Genomic DNA, 24,577 nt, shown 5'->3' with positions numbered 1-24,577 from the left:
AAGTGTCGCGTTGCCATGGCAAGGCTCCGCGCGGGACCCGCCCCCGCGGTGCCTACAGAAGCAAGGAGTAGACTGACCAGCCTGAGGGGCGACCAAGCGAGGGGCTTGATCGAGCGCCGGGTCTGCGAGGCTGCAGGTGAGGCGCGGCTTGCAGGCGGGCGCTGAGGAGCGGACCGCGCCGGGCCGGGCCGGGTCGGGCGGGCTGCTGAGCCGGTGAGGGCGCAGGCTAGGGCGCAGGAGGAGCAGGCCGGGCCGGGCTGCGAGGGCTGAGGTCTGGAGACGTTTCCAGAAGAGGCCGCCCTGGGAGGCTCCTGAATCTTAGGGTTCTTTCAACCTGTTGGTCAGGTGAGCATTGCCAGAACGGACTTTATTTTCAAGTGAGGACTTTCAGGCTGCAGAAGAGAAAGCTTTTGCCCAGGTGTGGTGTGTTTGTAGTTAGGTAAGAGGATAAACTGGAGCCTCTGGGAGATTCAAGTGACCTCACTTGTAGGCGGGAGCCAGGGCTGTACCTCATAGACTGGGATCAGGCAAGAGTATGAGCCGATTCAGGGCTGAGCTGATTTGGGCCACTGGCTGAACCAAAGAGGCTCAGGACACGATGGATTTAATTTCTATGGGATTAACGAGGAGAGGGGTATGTAGAAGAGTCAGCCAGGCTCTGGAAGCTAGTCCTCCCGACAGCTATGTGCTTTCCATTCTTCTCAGTCGCACTTGGAGGTGCAGGTGCAGGAAAGGGCACCACACTGCTCTTCTCAAACCTTCTGTAGCCCAGCAGTGAGCCCTCCTGAACGATCCCCCACTTCATTTTCTCTGGCAGGGTTGGTGTTTCCTGTAGCAGCCAGGTTCTTCTGAAGGCCATCTAGTTTACTTCAGGGACCCAGAGCCACCACTGCCCCAGCATGGGGGAGCTCCAGCATAGGGAGCCTGGAGCTCAGTTGCCTGAGGGGTGGTGGCTGGCTGGTGGGATCTGCCCAAATCCTGGTTTCATATTTGTCATTATGACAAAAGTTCAGAGTTCTGACGTACTAACTGCCTGCCCCTGCTCCAAGTCTCCAGTCTTGCCCAGGGCTAGGCTGGGAATACTTTAGCGAGTTCTTCTCTCTCCTGATGCCTGGGCTGGGTTTTTCCCCTTTTGGCTGGGGCCTTCCCTTGTCTCTTGATTGGTCTTTCCCAGCCTCCTCCCTCATCTGCTTGAGATGTGCTTGGACTCTGCTATAGGGTTTCCTGGGCTGGTGGGCAGCTAGCGAGGGGACTTATAACTTTGAGTTTAACTTTGAGGTCTCTGTACTAAGGATTCCTAAATCTCTGGACTATATCAACAACTGGTTACTGTGGATGTCTCCACTGCATGGAACTGAGGAACTTCAGTTTCAGGTGACCCAACAGATTGTCTCAGCTCCCTGATTGCACACTTGCTGTGTCCCAAGTGGCCCAACCCCAGTGCCTGAACCTCATGTACCTGTTGGCCAAAATGAGTCATCTGGGTAGCAGTTGCAGGCTCTTCCCTTATCTTCAGTTTCTCTTGGGATGTCCTCCTGGATGTCTCTGGCTCATGGGAATGCACACCTGAATGAACACCTTTCTGTCCACCCCCCCATGTCCCATTCTGATTGTTCTTTTACACTGGGTCGCTGTTGTCTAGACTGGCTTTGAACTCACAGTCCTTCTGGCTCAGCCTCCCAAGTAGCTGAGATTACAGGCTTGGACCACCATGCAGGGCTCTTTCTATATTATTTTGTACCCCAGTGCTGGGCTGGCCTATGCAGTGGCAGTTCACCTTTTTATTCATCAGTTGCTTTTTTTTTTTTTGTACTGGGGACTGAATCCAGAATCTTCACATTGAGCTACATCCCCAGCTACCCCCTTCAGCCTTTTTGTGACAGGGTCTTGTTAAATTACCCAGGCTGGCCTTGAACTTGGGATCTTCCTCCCTCAGGGTTCCAAGTAGCTGGGATTACAGATATGTGCCATCACTCCTGGCTTGAATGTTCCCATTTTAAGTGTACGGTTTGTTGAGTTTTGTAAATACCCCCATAATCCAGTTACAAAACATTTTCATCACCCCAAAAAGTTCACTCCGTGGTCCAACCATATATAGCCACTGATCTCTCTCTCTCTCTCTCTCTCTCTCTCTGTCTCTCTCTCTCTCTCTCTCTCTCTGTCTCTCTCTCAGGGGTACCCAGGGGCTTCACACTGAGTCCTTTTTATTGTCTTTTTAAAATTTTTGAGACGAAGTCTCAATAAGTTGGTAAATGGCCTAGGCTGGGCTCTAATTTATGATCTTCCTGCCTCAGCCTCCTAGGGTGCTGGGATTACAGGCACCATGCCTGGCTGCACATTCTCTTCAGATATTCTCATCCTTTTACCAGATTCACATTTTCTTTTTGTTTTTCTGGTGGTAGGGATTGAACCTGGGGTCTAGTTCTGTCAGGCAAATGCTGTACCATGGAGCAGCTCCCTCAAGCTCATTGTTATAAAGCTTATCCATTCTCATGGATGCATGTGTGGTGGTAGCTTATTGCAGCCTTAACTCACATATCTCTAGATTTGAAAGGCATTGAGCACCTTTTCATGTATTTATTTTATTGACTTTATATCTTCTTTGTGGAATGTCTGTTTAAATCTTTCCTTTTGGGTACCAGGGATTGAACTCGGAACCTTGCGCTTGTGAGGCAGGCGCTGGAACCATTGAGCTAAATCCCCAGCCCTGTCTAAATCTTTTGCCCTTAAAAAATGGGTTAGAGTTAGGCTTAGTAGTACATGCCTGTAATCGTAGCACTCTGGAGGTTGAGGCAAGAGGATCATTGAGAGTTTGAGGCCACCCTGAACTACATAATGAGTTCGAAGCCAGCCTGAACTGCATGGTGCAACCCTGTATCAAAAAAACAAAAAAAAGGAGAGGGTTATAAACTGAGTGTTGTGGTACATGCCTATAATCCTAGCATTTGGGAGCCTGAGGCATGAAGATCAAAGTTCCAGGCTAGCCTGGGCTACAGAGTTGAGACCTCATGTCAGAAATGAATGAATGGGGTACCAAAAAAAAAAAAAAAGAAATGAATGAATGGGGCTGGGGATTTAGCTAAGTGGCAGTGTGCCTGTCTCATAAGCGAAAGGTCCTGAGTTCGATTCCCCCGTACTGCCAAAAAAAAAAAAAAGAATGAATGAATGAATGAAGAAAAAGAAAGAAAGAATGAACTAATGAGTGAAGCTGGGAATATAGTTTAGGGATGGAGCACTTGCCTAGAGAGAGTCCTTGAGTTCCTCTGCAGCACTGAAAAAACAAATACAAAAAAATGTATTGTTTGTCTTACCAAATTTTAAGAGTTCTTAGGCTGGACATGGTGGCATGCTCCTGTAATCCCAGCAAATGGGAGGCTGAGGTAGGAGGCTGAGACAGGAGGATCAATGTGAGTTTGAGGCCAGTGTGGGCAACATAGTGAGTTCAAGGCCAGCCTAAACTGTACAGTAAGGCCCTGTCTCAAAACAGAACAAAACAAAATTTTTAGGAGTTCTTTATATTTTTATGATACAAGTCCTTTATTAGGTGTATGTATTGCAAATACATTCTCCCAGTCCGTGGTTTGTCTTTTTTCTTGGCATTGTCTGAAGAACAGATTCTTTTAATTTTGATGAAATCCAATTTATCAATTTTTTTCTTTGTGGTTTATACTTTTATGATACAAGCAGGGGTGAAGGTTCACTGTTTTCTCTGTGGACATTTACGTTGTTCCAACTCCCCCCACCATTTTGTTTTTGTTTGGTTTTGGAGACAGGTTCTTACTGTGTAGTCCAGCCTGCCTTCCAATTCATGATCTTCTTGCTTTAGCCTCCTGGGTGCTGTGATTACAGGCGTGTATGCTGGCTCTACCCCCAACCCCTTTTTGTGACACTGGGGATCAAACCTAGAGACCTACCACACAGTTACATCCCCACCCCTTTTTATTATTCTTTTTTTTTTTTTTGTGGTACTGGGGATCAAACTCGGGTCCTTGCGCTTGCGCAGCAGGCTTCTTTTTATTACTCTTTTTAAAATTTTTTTTGGTACTGGGGATTGAACTCAGGACCTTGTGCTTTCGAGGCAGGAGCCGGAACCAATGAGCTAAATCCCCGGCCCAAATTAATTGTTAGTTGGTTTTTTTTGGTACCGGGGATTGAACTCAGGACCTTGCGCTTTTGAGGTAGGCAGCAGAACCACTGAGCTAAACCCCTGGCCCTCTTTTTAAAATTTTGCCAAGTTGCCCAGGTGGGGCTCCAACTTGCAGTCCTGCTGCCTCAGCCTCCCAGAGTGCTGGGATTACAGGTATGTACAGGCCCTGATCTTTTTTTTTTGTGGTAGTGGGAATTGAACCCAGGGACCTTTGCACTGAGCTAAATCCCCAGCCTGCCTACTTATTCTCTCTTTCTTCCTTTTTTCCTGTCTTCCTTTCTTTTTAAACAGGGTCTAGCTAAGTTACCCACCAAACTGGCTCTCGCTGACATTTTAATAATGTAGAATAGGGTCTTTTTCTTCACTTATTTAGGTCTATTGCTGTATAATAAATCATAGCAAAATACAATGTCTAGACAATAAACATTTATTATCTCAAGGTTTGTGGATTAGGAATTCAAACTGGATTTACTGGGTGGTTCTGCCTCTGTCCCCTGTGGTGGTTGTTAGGTGATGAGCAGGATCCCCTGGAAAGATGCTCCTTACAGGCACGGGGTACGCTGTCAGCTGCTTGAGTGTCTTACAACATGGCAGCCCGTCTTCTCCAATGTGAGTGTCCAGGAGAGAGCAAGAAGCTGCCTGGGCCTTATGACCTGCCTCTGAAGGTTTGCACCATGACTTCTGCTTTCTGTGTCTTATTTGTTAGAAGGAAGTAATTAAACTTAACCTGTGCTTAGGGAACAGGTTGAGCTCCACCTTCAGAAGGGATCATTAAAATATTTCATGCTTTCTGATTCTATTGTGAATAACATTCAAAATTTCTATTTTCCAGCTTTTACTTGCTAGAATAAATCTGTAAGAATGATGTTGACACATTATCCTGGTAGCCTACAATGTTGCTAAAGGTACCCATGTGTTCTGATAGGTCTTAAAACTTGAGCATATTTTCCTGCATCTAATAAATTTTACTTCTTGTTTTTCCATCTGTTTATTTCTTGCTTTAGTGCATGGGCAAGGACTTTTAATACAAAGTTGATAGGAATGGTGAGGATAGCTATTTTACCTTGTCCCAATCCTAGGAAAAAAGTGTTAATTCTTTTCCCATTAGGTATGATTTAGCTGTAGGTTTTCTGGAGGTGTCCTTTATCAGGTTGAGGAATTTTTTTCTGTTCTGAGTTTTCTGAGGTTTTTTTAGATTGTGAATGGATATTGAATTTTGCAGAGTGCTTTTTTTTTTTTCTGCTTCTTTTTCCTTCTTCTTTGAGATAGGGTCTCACCAAGTAGTTCAGGTTGGCCTTGAACTCAGTGTAGCCCAGGCTAGCCTCGAACTCATGGTGATTCTCCTGCCTCAGCCTCTCAAGTGCTGGGATTACAGGCATGTACCACCATGCCTGGGTGCTTTTTTCTTCTTCTATTGGAGATATACTCTGTGTGTGTGTGTGTGTGTGTGTGTGTGTGTGTGTGTGTCTATCTCCTGCCACTGTACTGGGTATTGAACCCAGGCCTTGTGCATCCTGAGCACATACTCTATCATTAAGCTATAACCCCAGCCCACCTGTATCTTTTTGGCTTTTTTGGGTGGGGTACCAGGGATCAAACTTAGGACCTTGCGCTTGCTAGGCAGGTGGCAGAACCACTGAGCTAAATCCCTGTCCCTCCACCTGTATCTTTTTAAGAAACTGTGTTCATTTTAAATTTTTACTTATTATTTAAGTTTTGCAGGTTGGAGATTGAACCCATGGCTTTGTATAGGCTAGGCAAGTGTTCTACCACTGAGCTACACCTCTACCTTTTTTTTTTCTTCTCAGTACTGAGGATCAAACTTGGGACCTTGTGCTTGCAAGGCAGGCTCGGGAACCACTGAGCTAAATCCCTGCCCCTACCCTGATATTTTAAATGCTAAATAGTTTTTGCATTTGTGAAATACACTCCACTTGGGCATGATATGTTATTATTCATATATGTATATATATATATTTATATATAATCTCCATCCCATACTGGAGATCGAACTCAGGACCTTGTGCTTTCAAGGCAGGTGTGGCACCACTGAGCTGAATCCCCAGCCCATTATTCCTATATATTGGTGGATCCAATTCAGTAGTTTTTATGGTTGTTGGTTTTTTTTTTTTTGGTATTGGGGATCAGGATCGAACTTGGGTCCTTGTGCTTGGGAGGCAGGGGGCGGAACCACTGAGCTAAATCCCTGACCCTATTGTTGTTGTTTTTGACACAGCAATGAGCTCGCTTTGTAGCTCAGGGTCTCACTTTGAGCTTGTTTTGTAGCTCAGGCTGACTTCAGACTCTTATTGTAGCTAAGGTTGGTCTCAAACTTACTACCCTCTTGCCTTAGCCTACCTAAGTGCTGGGATTACAGAACTACTGTGTCCTACTCAGTTTGGTAATATTTCATTTTCATTTAGTTATTTTTGTGGTTCTGGGGATTGACCCCAGGAGCACTCTACCACTGAGTTATAGTGCCAGCTTTTTTTTTTTATTTAGAAACAAGGTCTCATGCTGTTGCCTAAGTTAGCCTCAAATTTGTGATCCTTCTATCTCAGCCTCTAGAGTTCCCCTGCAAAACTCATTTTTATTTTGATTTTGCCATTGTACTTGACAGAATTTAGTTTCTGAATCTACACAACGTGGGTCATGCTCATCACATTAAATTTTTTTCAAATGCAGATGTCCCTGGCTCTGCCTAGCTGCCTGCCTGCTTCTCCTCTCCTCTCCTCTCCCCTCCCCTCCCCTCCCCCCTCCCCTCCCCGCCCCTCTCCTCTCTTCTCTCTTTCTTTTTGGTACCGGGGATCAAACTCAGGTCCTTGTGCTTGTGCAGCAGGTGGCGAAATCACTGAGCTAAATTCCCAGTCTCTTTCTTTCTTTCCTTCCTTCCTTCTTCCTTCCTTCCTTCCTTCCTTCCTTCCTTCCTTCTTTCCTTTTTTTCCTTTCTCAGAGTCTTGCTATGTAGTTCAGGTTGGCCTCAAACTCAAGCTGATCCTCCTGCTTTAGCCTCGTGAGTGCTGGGATTACAAGCATGTAACACCACGCCTGGGTAGTTGCTTTCATTTGGGGATAGCCTTTTTTTGTTTGTTTGTTTGGTACTGGGGATCGAACTCCAGTCCTTGCGCTTTTGCAGCAGGTGGCAAAACCACAGAGCTAAATACCCGGCCCTGGGCATAGCCTTTGACACCTTGCTGTGAGTTCAGTTTATTAGATTTATTGTGTAACATTGTGACAAAGGGAAAGAAATTTGATGTAGGAGATTCAGAGCCTCCTGTGATTTCTGGGGAGAGACCCTCCTAGATCCTCTGACTCTTAACAGATACTTCAGGGAGAGCTCATGGTTAGGCTGTCACATTTCCCATGTGGTCAACACATAACTCCAGATCTGGGTGCTGAGCAAGACCGGAATGTTGTGGGGGAAGTATACAAATGTGAGGTTTTCCTTTCTCAGAGGACACTCAGGCAGGCAGTTGTCTTGTTTTGTTTTGTTTTTTTGAGACAGGGTCTCTCACTATATAATTCAGGCTAGCTTTGAACTCACTATGTAGCACAGGCTGGCCTCGAACTCGTGGAGATCCTCCTGGCTCAGCCTCTCGAGTGCTGGGATTGGATTACAGGCATGTGGCACTGTGCCCGGCCCAGACAGTTGTTATTGAACTAAATAATGTTTCATTTTTGTAGATCAAAAATGGTGGAAAGAAGCTGAACATGATAGTTGCTTGCCTGTTATCTCAGCATTCTTCGAGGCTGAGGCATGAGGATCACAAGTTCAAGCCCAGTCTGAGGAACTTAGACCTTATCTTAAAATAAAAAAAAATGTGTGGGGGATGTAGATCAGTGTAAAGGCTCTGGGATTAATTCCTAAAAAAAAAAAACAGTAGTGGAAATTTTCAGTTTCTTGTAATTTTCCTGCTGAATGTCAGTGCCAGCAGAACTTGAGGAATATTGAGAAGGAACACAGAGCGTCCTGCAGAAACCAGAGGGGAAGCTGAGACTAGAAGACAGCAGGTGTTAGTTACCTGCGACACAGGATGAGAGAGGACACTCTTGATAATGTACAGTGAGTTGGATGTGGCTCAGAGTAGTGATTGCCATGTGGACCAGTGGAAAAAAATTGAGTCTGGAATAACCCCTCCTCACTATGGGAGCCCAGCCTGTGATCAGGGTCACTGCAGAACACTGGAGAGAGGAAGCCTCAAAATCTATGGTACTAGAACCGTTGGAAGTGAGAATGGGGAAGATATGAACCTGGGTCCAGGATCAGTTACGTATTTCTGTATAACAAACAAGTCCACAAAAGGGGCTGCCTAAGCCATAAAAGCCGTAGTGCTGTAGGGGTGGGCCAAAGTTCACATATTTGCCCTGAATGCTGGACATGGAACTAGAGGATTTAATGTTTGCCCTGATGGGCTTTGGTCCCATTCCTTTTGGAATGGAAATGTTTACCCTGTGGATTGTAGGGAATGTTTAACTTTTTTTTTTTTTGAGACAGGGTCTCACTTTGTAGTGCAGGTTGGCCTTGAACTAACTATGTAGCCCAGGCTGGCCTCGAACTCATGGGGATCCTCCTGCCTCAACCTCCCAAGTGCTGAGATTACGGCAACTTTGATGATTCTTAGAGATGGACTAAGTACATTTTGTATAAAGAGATGTACATGAGTCTTTTGGGGGCCTGGAGTGGAATGTACTTTTTGACCTTTTTTTTTTTCTTTTGAGACAAGGTCTCACTATTCCAGGCTGGGCTTGAGCATACTGTGTAGCCCACACTGGCCTTCAACTTGTGCAGTCTTCCTGCTTCAGCCTCCTGAGTGCTGGGATTACAGGTGTGCGCAACCTCCCTCCCCCAGGCCAAGGGTGGAATGTTATGGTTTAGATCTAGATGTCCCCCAAGAGCCTCCTCATGTGCTCTAGATGGGACTTTTGGAACTTGATTGAATGATAGGGTCCATGTAGCTGACTTGCTGTTAGGAGCTGGGTTCTTGTTTAGAGAGGTGAATCACTAGGGGCGTGACTTGGAAAAGTACATTTCCTTCACTGGCTCCTCCCTTCTCTCTGCTTCCTGACTGCCATGACAGGAGCAGTTTTCCTCTGCCCTGGCCCTTCCACCATTCCTTCCTATTTTGGAGCCGGATGATTGGACTGAAACCTCTAAAATATGTGAGCCAAAATAAACCTCTTTCTTTTTTTTCTGGTACCAGGGATCAAACTCAGGACCTTGTGCTTGCAGAGGCAGGCAAGGTGCCACTGAGCTAAATCCCTGGCTACACCTCTCTTTCTTTCTTTCTTTCTTTTTTTTTTTTTTGGTACTGGGGATTGAACTCAGGTCCTTGCACTTGCGAGGCAGGCAGCGGAACCACTGAGCTAAATCCCTGGCCCCTACACCTCTCTTTCTTTAGGCTGTAGTATTGTGTCTCAGTGACAAGAAAGTGATGCCACACAAGATCTCACTGAGTTACTCAGAGTGGGGTCAAATTTGAATCTTCCTGCCTTAGCCTCCCCAGAGTGCTTGGATGAGATGCATACCACCATGCCTGGCTATAGGGCTGGTCTTGAAGTTGCCTTGTGACAGCTTCATTGTCTGTGCCAGGGTCATGTGACAGCTGATTTCTTCTCAAAGTTTTGCTGCCTGGCCATCCTAATGATTCCCACTGCTAGTGGAGCCAGGCATCCCAGAGGCCATCCATGTCCTTAGTATGTGGATGTTGTTTCCTGAGTCCTCCTCTGTGCCTCAGGGGGTTTTACGTGGAATGCCAAGGCCTGTGATTCTGCGGATGGCCAGGGCACTTGTACTCTTAGCCACTATCCACAGACTTTGTGGTGGCACAAGAAGGTCACAGTTGCTTGTACCTACCCAACACTTCATCTCTAAGGTCTTTTAAATTGTCTACCTGATAAATGTGCACCAGTGTGTGCTGGGTCTCAGTGTGCATCTCTCTGATGGCTAATGGATTGGGCAACTTTTATGTTTATTGATTGCTTTTCATCATCTCCTGAAGTAGCTGTGTAAGTCTTTGGCCCGTATTCCTATTAGGTAGATGTTTTCTCTGGTTTGTTTGTTTGTTTGTTTGTTTATTTATTTATTTATTTATTGGTACCAGGGATTGAATTTGGAACCTTGCACTTGTGATGCAGGCGATGGCACCACTGAGCTAAATCCCCGGCAGGTCTTTTATTTATTTATTTATTTAAATTGTTCTTGGTTCTGTATTACAAATGTCTCTTACCCTGTAGCTTGCTTTTTTGTTCTATTTATTTATTTAGGTTTTTTGAAACAGGGTCTCACTATGTGGTTCAGGCTGGTCTTGAACTCACTATATACCCCAGGCTTGCCTAAAACTCATGACGATCCTCCTGCCTCAGCCTCCCAAGTGCTGTAATTAGAGGGTGCACTGTCACACCTGGCTTTTTGTTCTTTTTAGAGGTACATTGATTCACATTATTATTTTTTATTATTTTATTTTATGTTTTGCAGTACTGGGGATTGAACGGGGGACCTTGCGCTTGTGAGGCAGGCACTGTGCCACTGAGCTAAATCCCTGGTCCTTGATTCACATTATTTTGAAGGCAGTAGTTCAGAGTGATGTCCTTTCCTGGACTCATGGCAACTCTGCCTGACTACAACACACATTGCTCAGAGGGGTGTTGATGTCACCATGCTCTACGATCCTACACATCTTTGGGTGCACTGGTGTGTGCTTGTGTTTGCAAGTTCTCTGTAGTTCTCTCACATCTACATGGATTTCAAGGGATTACCACAGTCAAGCTACCTTCTCAAGCTATCCTTTCCCAGCCCCAGGCCCTACAGATCTATTGTCCAGTTCTGTGGATGTACCACATCAGCTGTGTTCTGTGAATGTTGTCATGCAGCATGCGACCTTTGAAATTAGCTCCACTCAAGTCCTGACATCAATTATCTGTGCCCCTTGACAGCTAAGAGTCTTCTGTGGTGTGGACAGACCACTGCAGACATCTAGATTATTTCTGGTTTGGGGCTATTACAAATAAAGCCTCTATGAACATTTATGTATAGATTTAAAATGTCATTTCTTTGGGATAAATGCCTGTGAGTGTAGCTGCTGGGTTCTATGGTAGTTGCATTTGTGTGTGTGTGTGTGTGCACGCGCGCATGCTATACCCTGCTCTCACCACCTCCACAACCCTTCCTCTTGCGTCCCACTTTCTTTGTTGTTGTTGTTGTTGTTGTTGTTGTTTTGGTATGGGGGATTGAACTTGGGACCTTGCACTTGCCAGGCAGGCAGTAGAACCACTGAGCTAAATCCCCTGCCCCCCACTTTCTTAAAGTAACCACCAAACTGACTGGGCATAGTGGCCTGTAATCTCAGCTACTCTAGACACTGTCAGGAGGATTTCTAGTTCAAGCCCAGCCTAGGCAACTTAATGAGATTTGTCTCAAAATAAAAAGTAAAAAAGGCTGAGGTTGTAGCTCAGTGGTAGAGCTCTCACGTAGCATGCTCAAGGGCCTGAGTAAAATCCCCAGTACTAGAGGGCCAGGGATATAGCTCAGTGGTTCTGCTGCCTGCCTCGCAAGCCAAGGACCCGAGTTCGATCCCCAGTACCAAAAAAAAAAAAAAAAAAGAATAAGCGAAAATCCCCAGTACTAGAAAAAAAAACTGCTGAACTGTTATCCAGAGTGGCTGAACCATTTTTTGTTCCCGCCAGCAGTGTATGAGACCCATTCTTTTCCCATGTTCTTTCCATTCTTGTGTCTCACAGGTCTTACTTTGCATTTCCCTAATGGTTAGTGACTCTCTTTTCATAGCTTTATTTACCAACTGTAATTTTACATTTAGATGTACAGTTCACCTGGGGAAGGGGTCCGGATTAGTTTCTTTATATGTGTATATCCCCTGGGCCCAGTACCATTTACTGAAACAACTTTTTCTTCTGATGTACGGCATCAGAAATCAAGCACCCAAACATGTATGGGTTCACTTCTAGACCTGCCTTTTCTCTTGATTTATTTCTCCATGTAAGCAAACGCCTCAGTCTCACTTACACAAACTTTATTTATTATTTATTTATTTTTCTGGTACTGGGGATTGAACTCAGGACCTTATACTTTCCAGGTAGGTGCAGCACCACTGAGCTACATCCCTTGCCCACCCAAACTTTATAATAAGTCTTGTATCTAATAGTGTAAGTACTTTAAATGTGTTCTTTCTCTGGATTGTGCCAATTGTTGGCCTTTGCATTTTTACTTAGAATGGAAAGTCAGACTGTAAGTTTCAAATACTCTGTTAAGATTTAGATTATGACTTCACTGACTTGCATGAATTTGAGGAAAAGTGACATCCTTACCTACGTAGTCATCCCACTATAAGCATGGTGTCTCCCATTTATTTAGGTATTCTATCTTATTTTGCAATATTGTTTTATGGTTCTCTGTGCATATCTTGTTTTGTTTTGTTTTGTTTTGTTTTTGGTAATGGGGACTGAACTCAGGACCTTGTGCTTGCCAGACAGGCGCAGTGCCACTGAGCTAAATTCCCGGCCCAGATCTCTTTGTAGGCATCGACACTTTTGGATGTTGTTACACTTCATGCATGGGAGGGCAGTGTCGTCTTCTGATGCTCTGTCTTCTTGGGATGCATGTTTCTACTTAGGAGATCAGAAGAGACTGAGGGAGGCAAGCAGTGAGATTTCCGCAGCATGGAGCATCAGTGGCTGTGGTCAGGTTTGGATCACTGTGACTGGCTCTGTCAGCAAGGCCTGATGTGAGAGGGATAAAGAGCTCTGGCCTGAAGCTGGGGCTGAATAGGGATGGGAGCAAGGACAGGTTAGCATGGAGGAGCTCTGGATGTTGGGGTGAGGGTCACAGGAGTGAGGAGATAAGAGAACAGGGAGTAGAATTGAGATAATAGGGTAAAGGGTATAGTTGGGATAGAGGATCAGACCATTAGCAAGGAGAAGAGGTTAAGGCTTTGAGAGGCCAGGGAGATGAAAATTGTAGAGACCAGGAATTCAGCTACAGAAATGGGAGGAGGGCTGATCAAGGGCTGATGCTGGCTGGTTGCTATAGCAGATGACTTGTGCCTCAACCAGGTCTGCAGGCCAGTGATGAATAAGAGGGGTGAGTGCTCCACTTTTAGGTAGGGGGAGAGAAACAGCTCCCATAGAAAACTGCTGAATGAAACAAATGGATTCCCTCAGGAGAGGAGATGGGGCCCTGGCTGGTGACAGCAGGAGCCCCTGGGAAGGGTTTCCTGACTGGGAGACATTTGAGCCTGCATCAGAAATTTCCTTTCCCTCTTAGCTTAAGTTCTCAGGAGGATTTTCTCTTTGCAGGGTGACTTCTCCCTCCCTGGGACTGCTGCTCTATAGAGAGTCTCAAATCTGACAGCAGGTGTGTTGCAGTCTCCTACACAGTAGCGTCAGGACTTAGTAGGCAATGGGACCTCTTTCCACCTGTGATTTGCAAGTGTTTAGGGAGGGGGGTACAGTCTGAGGCTCTGTGGGATTTGTGTCCTCTGAACTGTCCATGGTTTGCTGCTCTGTTTACTGCTCTTATTCACTATAAATGTTTTTGCCCAGTTGGTCATCTGCCTTCTGACCTTGTAGGTTTTGCTTTGTTTTATAATGTAGATATTTGAAAATTCAGTGCAATTGGCTTGATTGATTGATTGATTGATTGATATTTGGTGGTAATAGGGATTGAACCTAGGGCCTTCACTCTGAGCTACATCTCCAGATCTTTTTTTATTTTTTTATTTTAAGACACAGTCTCACTAAGTCACAAAGTTGCCCAGGTTTGGCTTAACCTGGAGTATCAACTTGTGATTTTCCTGCTTCAGCCTCCTAAAGTGCTGAGATTACAGGCATTTGCAGTGTCTGACTTATACATTTTTATTTCTACTTTTTTTTCTTTTTTACACAGAGTAATATAGTGCTTTTTTTTTTTTTTTTTTTGGTACCGGGGATCGAACTTGGGACCTTGTGCTTGTGAGGCAGGCGCCAGAACCACTGAGCTAAATCCCCAGCCCTATAGTGCATTTTTTAAAAACAAGTTGTCACTAGATTGCCAAGGCTGGCTTTGAACTTGTGATCTTCCTTCTTCAGCTTCCTGAGTAACCAGGACTACACGTTTGCTCCACCTTACCTAGCTCTGTGCATAATCTTATACTTTTTTCCTTTGCAGAATAAAACTATTATTGTATTTTCTGATTTCTTTTTTTTTGAGACAGATTCATACTGTGCAGTTCAGACTGGTCTTCTTTTTTTAATTTTTATTTTTTTAGTGCTGGGGATCAAACTCGGGACCTTGTGCTTGCCAGGCAGGCATTGGCACCACTGAGATAAATCCCCAGCCCTGGGCTGGTCTTGAATTCATGGCAATCCTCATGCCTCAGCCTCCCCAGTGCTGGGATTACAGGTATACAGCACCACGCCCTGTGGGGATAATAAAACCATTTTTTGGAGCTCTTTCCATCATGATTCATAGGAAGCTTCCTCACAAACCCTTCAGGGGCATATTTAATTAGACCCCTTGTTCAACATTTAGGTCCTCCCCATGTTTTCTGTCGTGTGCTACTGCAGCAGGTGGCAAGGTGGCACTTCAGGTACTTGGTGGCTGTGCAGATAGAGCTTTAATATGGCGAAGTGACCACTGGGTGTGGCTTGGGAGGCTGAGGCAGGAGGACTGTCATGAGTTCAAGACCAGCTGGAGCTACACAGCGAGACTCTATCTCAAAGAACCAAAAAAAAAAAAAAAAAAGGCTGAGTGTCCCATGGTGAGTCCTGGAGGTGGCCACAGTGGCCAGTGAGCTTTCTATCTGGGGCTGGCCGTTGTCCCCAGGATACAAGCTGAAGGGGCTGGAGCTGCCCCCTGCTGGGCTCTCCTCTCCAGTAGCTGCTGGGCTCTCCTGAACTCTTAGCCAGCAACTCACTGCGGATTCCTTCATGTACACTCTACTCATACAAACAAGTCGGTATCCATGATACCTTTCGTGATACCTTTTACCAGAGTCCTGTTGGCCTTTGCACCTGATGTTAGCACCCTGTGGCCTCTCTCTGGGGGCACTGAGCTCCACCTGATCCTGTTGACAGATGCTCATTAGCTGGTACTCTATAGAATGCCTGTGTCTAATTTCACTTGGCCAGGATGGTAAGCATTTAGGTAGTATCCTATCTTTTGCCATGTAGGCATTCCTTGTTTAACAACTGACTTCAGTTCCTGGGACTAGGTTGTTAAATGAATTGGTTGCTAAATGAGGAATTGCATATGGTATGTACATTACAATGGTCAGAACAAAGAAACAGTCAAAGGAAACTCAAACTTGATGACTTTGCTTTTATTTGGATAACTCTTAACATGCAATACTGTAATGTATAACAAAAGATAAAACTATAGTACTGTACTATACAATTAGCAAAAATTATGGTACTGTATAAACAAGGTATACTGTACAAAAGACATTGAGGCTTTATAAACAAGATGTACAGAACTGTACAGAAAAATAGGTCATAAGTCTGAACAGTCATCAAACAGGTTAAAGGAGGAATGTTTGTAATAGATATTGCTACAAACAAAATAAGTCTTCTAGTTGTGAGTTATAGGAACTCATTCTAAGAAGCTTAAGTACTACAAGAATATGAAGTCCCACAGAAGCAGTCAGAGGGAAGGCAGGCTGGGTCAGGGACTTCTGTGTCATTTCTCCAATTTCTGCCCACTGCCCACTGCCCTGCTACCCACAGGCTTTCTTCTCTGGTGTGCAGCCTGAGACCAGAGTGCTTTCTTCTGACTGCCTCTAGGGCCCTCCCTACCCTTCCGCCTAACCTGCTGTGTGGGGAGGAGCAAGAGAAACAGGGCTGTCAAAGGGATCTTGTGATACATGGACAAATACTGAGCTCCACAGACATGCACTGTGTGCTTATCTGTGATAATGGGACCCTTAGCGGGGCCCTATCTGCTGCCCCACCTTACCATTTCTATGGGCCTCTTCCCTCCCTGCCCTCACTTGTCTGTCCTTCCTTCCTCTGAACAGGGCGTGCCTCTGCCTATACCTTGACCTTGAGTTGGGTGAATAAAGTGATGCTTATGCCCACCTTCTGGGCTCTTATGTACCGCGGACACCATGAAATGAGTGTGCAAGGCACTGTGGTGAAGTGGTTAGGGCAGGCCTGGATTTAGGCAAGGGCTTGGTTTCCTAGTGTGGAAAATGGAGATGATGGGAGGGGCCTGCTGGAGGAGGGCTGTGGCAGTGGGGTGGGTGGGTTGTGCTGAGAGCCAAGGGCTGGGCCTGTCAGGTAGTCTGCCTGTGTCTTCCCTGAAGCTGCTGGAGCCTGGGTTCCTGCATTCATCATGGGTGTCCTGGGCTGGGGATTTAGCTCAGTGGTTCAGGTGCTTGCCTTGCAAGTGCAAGGTCCCGAGTTCGATCCCCGGTACCAAAAAAAACCATCATGAGTGCCCCAATGTGTGCTCTGTAGTCTGGGGACAGCCCAAGTGGTGTTCAGGCTGAAGGCTTGGTGGGGGCAGTGGCCAGCAGCCTTCCAGGAGGCTCCTCCCAATTCAGTCCCATATTCCTGTGCAGTTTACCGAGACTCAGAGCCAAGAGCTGGAACAAATCAACCAGATTATCTCTGTTTGACATTCCAAAGAGGCTTGGGGGAGGATTTATGGATGGGGGCAAGAGCTGCCCTACTCAGCCTTCTCCTGGCCTGGGTGTGATGTGATCTCCCTTTGGTAGAACTCTGTCAAGCTGACCACTGAGTGTACTGGTGGGCTGGTCTGTCTTGTGGCTGGGACAAAGGACCGTCTGTACCTTGGAGAAGTTTGGCTGGGGCAGCCAAGATCCAGGTAGGCAGGAGGTGGCCTTTCCTTGTGAAACCTCAGACTTGCTCCTACTGGCCTTTGACTGGCCCATCCCTTCTAAGGCTGGCTTCTGCAGAGAGGCCAGGCAATATTGGAAGGAAATAAGGGGCTGGACTCTTAGGACTCAGCCTGGAGAGGGTAGGGTACTGGACATCCTGGAAAGAGAACTGCCTGAGATAGGGAGCCAGAGTCCATGCAGGGTGGGGGGGACTGAATAGTGGGCCTGCAACTCCAAGACTCTCTGGAGGAAGCTGCCAGTGTAGAGCCCACCTGAGGTCCCATAGAGATGGTCCTCAGGAAGGTGGGCCTGAACTCCAGGGGAGGATAGACTCCATGTGGCTTGGGAGCCCCTGCTGGAGTTGACTCTTCTCATTGCAACCAGGAGGGCCATGCTGCAACTCCTTTTTTTGCAAGATTTTTTTTTTTTTTTGGTACCGGGGACCGAACTTGGGACCTTGCGCTTTTGAGGCAGGCAGCAGCACCACTGAGCTAAATCCCTGGCCCGCTGCAACTCTTTTGATGTTCCTGCTGTGGAGCTCAAAAGCCAACATGTCTTCCATTTGAAAAGTATCAGCCATCCTAAGGTTGTTTCTCATCTGTAGGACAAGGGATCAGACTGTCTTTCCTTCTATCAAATGATGGGGTTAAGGGTGATGTCTCTTAAATCTTTTTCCTTCCTCTGGCCAGAGATGAGGCACGCAGGGGCAGTGTACCTTGCTCTTTGCTATGATCTCTTGGAGAGGGCTGTGGGCTGATTCGCTGGCAGAGTACTAAAGACAGAGCTGTGGGTCCCACCTCACCAGGCCTGTAGGGAAGAGAGTGTCTACTGCAGGTGACAGCAGAGAAGGAGGGCTCTGCCACATGGCAGGGTCTGTCCTTGCCCAAGAGGAGTTGTCAGGGTGCCTACATGATACAGCTTGCATGTCTTGGGTGGGAATACTGGGGTCCAGAGGCGTCAGAAGAATTTGGGAGCCCTGGGAGAGTGTCAGGACATCTCATGCCTGCAGTGATCTACAGAGGTGGCCAAACTCAGGAGCAGGCTGAGAAACTCAGAGTGCTGCTGAGAAAGCTCTTGACCTGGCAGAGTGCACACCAGGCTAGGGCCGAGGGCTCTGGTGGTGTCATCCCAGACCAGACTTGCAGGGGCTTCTGTCAAGCCAGTTAGACCTGTGAAGTGTGGCTCCAAGTCTCAGAAGGGACCTGCTGGCCTCATATGACCTGGCTTAGCAGAAAGGAGTGTTTACTGAGACCACTGTCCACCAGTCTGGCTACAGGAAAGGTAAAGGCCTCTAGACTATAGCAAGGCCTTGCCCTGTGAAGGATGGGACTCCAGGCAAGTGTCCTTTGGGCAGTGTTGCTGGGCCTGTGAGGAGCCCAGTGATAACATCTGGGGCTGTGAAGAGCCTATTGACAGCATCAGGGTGTGCGGCAGGACTGGGGCCAGGGTGGGCATGTCAGCTGGGCTGTGCCAGCCTGTGCCTGTGGGTCCTGGTGGGTCACCTGGGTCTGTTTCCCTGTGACCCTGGCTGCTAGTGTGACTCAGGATGGCTGATGTGGGCTGGTTGGTGAGAGGCCAGGGTGCAGGTCAAGACAGGCCAAGGCCTAGGAGGCAGGGCCTGCCAAGCCCTTGAGCCATCCTAGCTGAGCTCAGGGAGACCTTCCCCTCCCAGCCTGGGGGCAGTGCTTGGCCCTGGGGCAGCCCCATGGGGACAGCCTGGCTGGGAGTCATCCTTCTGGCCCTGAGAGCCCAGCTGTGCAGCCTTTCCTGGAAAGGTTGGTGGGAAACCCAAGATGCTTCTGATCCTGCCCTTTCCTGGGGGTGTGGACCAGAGCAGCCCACCCAGAACTGTTGCTCTGCAGTGTGCTCTGTGTAGAGGGAGGGCCCCATAGGACCCTAAGATGACAGGGACACTGGTCACACCTGAACCTGCTGCCCCGCCCTATGAGCTGGCCTCAGTGTGCTTCCTTATTTGCTCCTTAGGTGTGTGCAGCTGCCGGAAGGGGAGGCTCCCCAGTGCCCTCTATGCCCTGGCTGCCTAGAGATCCTCACTCCTGGACACTAGGAACCAAGACCCTAGGACTGAGCACATGCTCTGTGCTGGCCTCTGAGGCTGCACCTCCTTAGTGCTGATGCACTGAAGGGAAGGACAGGGGGAAGGGAAGGGGTAGGCAGGGGTGGCCATGGCTGCTCCAGGCCCCACCTGGACTCCTGAGGCCGGGAGGGAGAGCTCCCAGGGGCTCTCAGGGGCCTGCTGCTGCTGAACCTCGCCCTTCCTGCCTCTTGGCAAGGTGCCAGGAAACTGGAACTTTGTTATCTAGGTAATTGGCTTCAGACCCTGGACTGAGGCTGGTCAGGTCTTAGGGCTACTTCCCACAGGTTGTGCACCCTGACCCCACAGGGAGGTGAGGCACTGTCCATGCAGAGGCCCTGCCGGCCAAGCAGCTGAGGAGCCAGGCCTGTTTGGGAGTCCTGTGGGTGCCCTCTGTGCTGCCCTTGCTGCTTGGGCTTTGCCCCTCAGGGCTGCCTGGGCCTCTTGACCCAGTCTTGCCAGGGGCAGAGGGCACCAGGCCTTAGGAAGGGGATGCCCTCGAGGGTGCCTGTTCAGCCAGCTGCCCCGCCCCTCAGGCCCAGCCTGGCCCCCAAGCTCCCCACAGTGGTGCCCCGAGCATACCTGTGGGCAAACATCTACCATCATGGCCGAGCACCTGGAGCTGCTGGCAGAGATGCCTATGGTGGGCAGGATGAGCACCCAGGATCGGCTGAAGCACGCCCAGAAACGACGTGCCCAGCAGGTGAAGCAGTGGGCCCAGGCTGAGAAGGAGGCCCAGGGCAAGAAAGTCCATGGGGAGCGGCCACAGAAGGAGGGAGCTGGCCAAGGGCCACGGAAAAAGGTCCTTTTCCCTCCCAGCATTGCCCTTCTGGAAGCTGCTGCCCGAAATGACCTGGAGGAAGGTGAGTGTGCTTAAACCCAAGGAGCGCACAGTGGGTACTCTTGTCTACTGGGTGTGGCCCTGTCTTTTGTTGGGGTTTAGGGTTGGGCCTAGGCTTATCCACAGCTCCTGAGCTCTAGCCCATGGGTCTGACCTGGCCTCTGGCCCCAGGGCAGCACTGGGTCCCACCCTTAGGAGAGTTTGTGCCGGGACAGCTATCTTTCAGCAGGGCCACACGTGGAAGTTCCTGCTGAGAGGTGGGGGCCTGCAGAAGTACCCAGTGCTGGCTGATACTCTCACTGCATTTGTCCAGTGAGTGGGGCTGCCCAAGTCCTGGTCCCTGCTTGCTTGGGTGCTGAGTCCCCACCTTTATGTGGCTGGCATCTAGGGTGCACATGGGCTGGCTTCTCTCGACACAGTCCTAGGCCTTGGCTTTGGTTCCTTCCTCTCCATCAGAACTTTTTAGCCTGAGAAAGCCCTGGCCTTTCTGCTGCCCATTTCTCTCCCAGTCCCGGTGCTTGCAGCCCCACTGTGTGCAGGGCTCTGGGGTCTAAGGAAAGAGGCATCTTGATGTCTCTTGAGGGCCTTTCCTGTGTCCCCTGGGGCAGTGGGCAAGGAACAGTGCTGTTGCTTGGACAGGAGCCTCCTGAGGGGCCTAGAGGTAGGGGGAGTGTAGAGGGGTGCTGAGGGCACTGTGGAAGAGGGCCTGTCCTCCTGCATAGCCGGGGAGGACCCCAGTGACAATGGCAAGAGCCTGGGCCTAAGTGGGGACCTCTGAAGGGAGTGAAGGAGGGGAAGTGGGCACTGCTTGTGAGGCTGTAGCTGGTAACCTGGGAGGAGTGGAGGGTGTGGATGATTCTTGTGCTAGGGGTGTGCAGACTATTCAGGGAGCTGTTGCCTCCTGTGGTCATACTCTAGACCAGTGATGACAAACCTTTCAGAACTTTCAGTGATACAGAAAGCCCATTGTGGCACATGTGCCATAGGTTCACCACGACTGCTCTAGTTGTAGGAGCTTTGAGGGGAGGGCATGTTCTGGGGCCTGAGCAGCTGGGGCCGTGGTGTGGGAGGGTAGGGGCTACTCTGCCTATGGCCTACCTGAGTCAGACAGATGCCCTGTGCCCCTGATCCTGTATACCCTCTGCCTTCTGCATCATCCTTCCATACCCTTCCCTAGCTCTTGGCAGTAGCATAGGATAGTCATAGGCCTTGCCCCAACCTCACCTCCCACTTCTTGCAGTCTGCCAGTTCCTCAGGAATGGGGTCAGCCCTGACCTGGCCAATGAGGATGGCCTGACGGCACTGCACCAGGTCAGTCTGTGGATGGTGTTGGGGGTGGTTAGGGGCTGTCTGGGGCTCAGGACACTCAGGGTGCTTGTTTGCAGTGCTGCATAGATGACTTCCAAGAGATGGCGCAGCAGCTTCTGGAGGCTGGGGCTGATGTCAATGCCCAAGACAGTGAATGCTGGACACCTCTGCATGCTGCAGCCACCTGTGGCCACTTGCACCTGGTGGAGCTCCTCATCTCCCGGTATGACCCATTAGACCTCTGATGGGGAGTCTTACTCACCAATAGCAGCTCAAGTGGCTCCTTTACATAGCTCCCCCAGTCCCAGATTCCTGTGTCCCCACTTCCTCTGCTGACCCTGCCCGGGATTCTGGGGAATGAATGTGTGCTCAGCATGCTCTTGGACCTGACTGGCAGGCTGGACCTCCACCTCCAGGGTCTTCTGGGTCTGCAGTGTTGAGGGTAGAATTGGTAAGGAAAAGGGGAGCAAAGGTGGACTTGAATGGGTGATGTCAGGGCAAAGGCAAGGATGAAGGTGGAGCAGACGAGGCTGGTGGCTACCCCAGGTTCAGGGGCCTCTGCTTCCTTTCCCCAATTCCTTGCTTCTCAAGATTGTTCTCCATCACACAGCAGTGCCTCCTTGGAGTAGGGTGGGAGTGCCACTGGCAGAACACCGGGGCTCCTCTGTGAACAGGTTATGGGCTGCAAGTGGGCTGTAAGCCCCAAGTATCCCCTGGCCCTCCTCCATGGCACATGGGGATCCCCTCTGTGTTCTGTGCTCCCCAGCACCCTGGCCTGCTTCCCCTGTTATCTGGGGCTTCAGCAGAATCCTTGCACACTCAGTGCAAGTATACCCAGTGTATTTCTGGGGGTAGATGGGGCGACTATAGGATGGCCACTCTGGCTTGGGGACAGGATTGAGGGCTGAGGGGTGGCCACACGGACCAGAAGCTACCTGTCCCAGTCTACATTTCCTCAGGCAGCCCTAGGCTGAAGGCCTTTTCAAGAGGACCTCTTAAAAGGAAGCTGGGGAGGGCTGGGGATTTAGCTAAGTGGTTCTGCCACCTGCCTTGCAAGTTCAAGGTCCCGAGTTTGATCCCTGTTACCAAAAAAAAAACCCAAAAAAGAGAAAAGGGGTCCTGAGGCCAGGGCCTTGTCCATCTTCTTTGCAGTGGTGCGGACCTCCTGGCAGTTAACACCGATGGAAACATGCCCTATGACCTGTGTGAGGATGAACAAACACTGGACTGCCTGGAGACTGCCATGGCCAGCCAAGGTAAGTATGCCATGACTGTCCATGGGGTGGACCCTTGGTGTGCTCTCTCTTAGCCTGCTGCCCCACAGGCATCACCCAGGGCAGCATTGAAGAAGCCCGTGCAGTCCCAGAGCTGCGCATGGTGGATGACCTCCAGAGCCTGCTGCGTGCTGGGGCTGACCTCAATGACCCCCTGGACCATGGAGCCACACTGGTGAGGATTCTGGGCCATGTCAGCGGGTCTGCCATGGGACTGGGGGGCTTGCTGCCAAAGGGGAATGGGGTCAGGTTTCAGGGATGGGTGGCTTGCCCTGCAGCTGCACATTGCCGCCGCCAACGGGTTCAGTGAGGCGGCTGCCCTGCTGCTGGAGCATGGAGCCAGCCTGAGCGCCAAGGACCAAGATGGCTGGGAGCCGTTGCATGCTGCAGCCTACTGGGGCCAGGTGAGCTTGGGCAGGAGGAGGTGGGCAGGGGCTCCTGGCTTTAGTGTGAGCACTCTACACCAATGGCTGACTGGTCCACAGGTGCATTTGGCAGAGCTGCTTGTGGCCCACGGGGCCAATCTGAACGGGAAATCCCTGATGGATGAGACGCCCCTGGGTGAGCACACAAGGCAGCCTGCACTGGTGGGGGGGGGTAGTGGTGGTAAGGTTGCTCATGACACCTGTGCCCACCTCTTCTCAGATGTGTGTGGGGATGAGGAGGTGCGGGCCAAGCTGCTGGAGCTGAAGCACAAGCATGATGCACTCCTGCGAGGCCAGGGCCGACAGCGCTCCCTCCTGCGCCGCCGCACTTCCAGTGCAGGCAGCCGAGGGTGAGCCACTTATCTAGAACACTGCCTGACCCTTTGCCCCCAGAGCTGTCATCTGGAAGGAGCTAACTGCAGAGCTCTGGGCAGAGTCTCTTTGCCATCCTGTCCCTTCCCCTCCCCCAGGAAGGTGGTGAGACGGGTGAGCCTGACCCAGCGCACCAACCTGTACCGCAAGGAGCATGCTCAGGAAGCTATTGTGTGGCGACAACCACCACCCACCAGCCCAGAGCCACTGGAGGATGATGAAGACCGCCAGACAGATGCTGCGCTCCAGCTTCCACCCCCAGAGGTGAGACCCAGCCCATACACTGCCTCATCTTTTTTGTTTGCTTGTTTTTTGAGATAAGGTTTTGCTACATAGTTCAGGCTGGCCTTGAACTCACTGTGTAGTCCAGGCTGCCCTCGAATTCATGGTAATCCTCCTGCCTCAGCCTCCCCAGTGCTGGAATTATAGGTATGCGCTATTATGCCCAGCAGCCCCATCTTTTAAATGGCCTTGGCACGAGGGCCTGGAGTAGGGCTTGTCTTTAGTGTCCCCATCTCCATCAGTACCAGTCTCCTTGTAGAAGTGGTATGACCAGGACCCAGCCCTCCTGGATGTGCTGCAACCCCCAACCCTCATGTCTGTCCCTCCCCAACCTTACAGCCTGGAGCCCAGGCGAAAGGCTGGGGCAGGCAAAAGCGGGTATTTCCTGATGTCCTCTGGGGTCTTGGTTCTGTCCCCAGGAAGATGACCCCGATGTTGCCAGGTCACACAATGGCCAAGTAGAGGGCCCCCCAGGGCGGCACCTGTATTCCAAGCGGCTGGACCGGAGTGTCTCCTACCAACTGAGCCCACTGGACAGCATGGCCTCCAACAACCTGGTCCGAGACAAGGCCCACCAAACCCTGGCAGATCTCAAGCGCCAGCGAGCTGCTGCCAAGCTTCTACGCCTATCACCTGAGGGCTCTGAGGCCCCTGAGCCTAGCCTGCCTACTGACACTGAGACCTCCCATCCAGGCTGTGGATCCAGGGCAGGCAGAGACCCACCCATGCTCAAGCTCACAGCCCCTTCGGAAGAGGCCCATATGGAAAAGAGGCCCTGCTGCCTCCTCATGTGAGGGCCAGCGCTCAAGGTGGCAGGGTCCAATCCCCAGGCCCAGCCTGAGTGTATGCCCTGGTGCTGCAGGCAGGCAGCTAGTGTAGAATCTACAGCTTCCCCCTCCCAGGACACTGGCCTTCTCAGGGATGGACCTGTGGCAGAGCCATACCTGCAACATTGGCTGCAAAGACTTTATCCTGTGACTCTTGATAAAGGGCTGTTTGCCACGAA

At 49.6% G+C, this 24,577-nt stretch overlaps 1 protein-coding gene across 3 annotated transcripts; it reads left to right on the top strand.

Moving 5' to 3' along the window:
• Position 1: 1 nt before the first annotated feature.
• On the top strand, positions 2–24,577 carry Ppp1r16a (protein phosphatase 1 regulatory subunit 16A). Of its 3 annotated transcripts, none has more exons than XM_004837693.3 (11): positions 2–136; positions 18,961–19,932; positions 21,151–21,221; positions 21,296–21,441; positions 22,371–22,474; positions 22,543–22,667; positions 22,771–22,896; positions 22,978–23,053; positions 23,138–23,267; positions 23,388–23,553; positions 23,991–24,577. In XM_004837693.3, exons 2-11 carry the CDS (start codon positions 19,674–19,676, stop codon positions 24,363–24,365), a joined length of 1,578 nt encoding a protein of 525 aa, XP_004837750.1. In that variant the 5' UTR covers positions 2–136; positions 18,961–19,673; the 3' UTR covers positions 24,366–24,577. The 3 variants fall into 3 exon arrangements, with proteins under 3 accessions (XP_004837750.1, XP_012924544.1, XP_012924540.1); XM_013069090.3 differs by lacking the exon at positions 2–136 and adding an exon at positions 9,182–9,307; XM_013069086.3 differs by lacking the exon at positions 2–136 and adding an exon at positions 16,464–16,964.

This window comes from Heterocephalus glaber, unplaced genomic scaffold (genome assembly GCF_053883595.1).
Source record: "Heterocephalus glaber isolate CG9 unplaced genomic scaffold, H.glaber_assembly_v1.0 deba00000281, whole genome shotgun sequence".
NCBI classification, from domain to species: Eukaryota; Metazoa; Chordata; class Mammalia; order Rodentia; family Bathyergidae; genus Heterocephalus; species Heterocephalus glaber.
This window is presented reverse-complemented; position numbering and strand designations above follow the sequence as displayed.

What these genes read in the sequence shown, in the direction of transcription:
- Ppp1r16a (XM_004837693.3), top strand. Translation starts at nt 19,674, where the DNA reads ATGGCCGAGCACCTGGAGCTGCTGGCAGAGATGCCTATGGTGGGCAGG. An exon ending in GTGGAGCTCCTCATCTCCCG is followed by an intron (nt 21,442 to 22,370) that starts GTATGACCCATT and finishes TCTTCTTTGCAG; the next exon opens with TGGTGCGGACCTCCTGGCAG. An exon ending in GACTGCCATGGCCAGCCAAG is followed by an intron (nt 22,475 to 22,542) that starts GTAAGTATGCCA and finishes GCTGCCCCACAG; the next exon opens with GCATCACCCAGGGCAGCATT.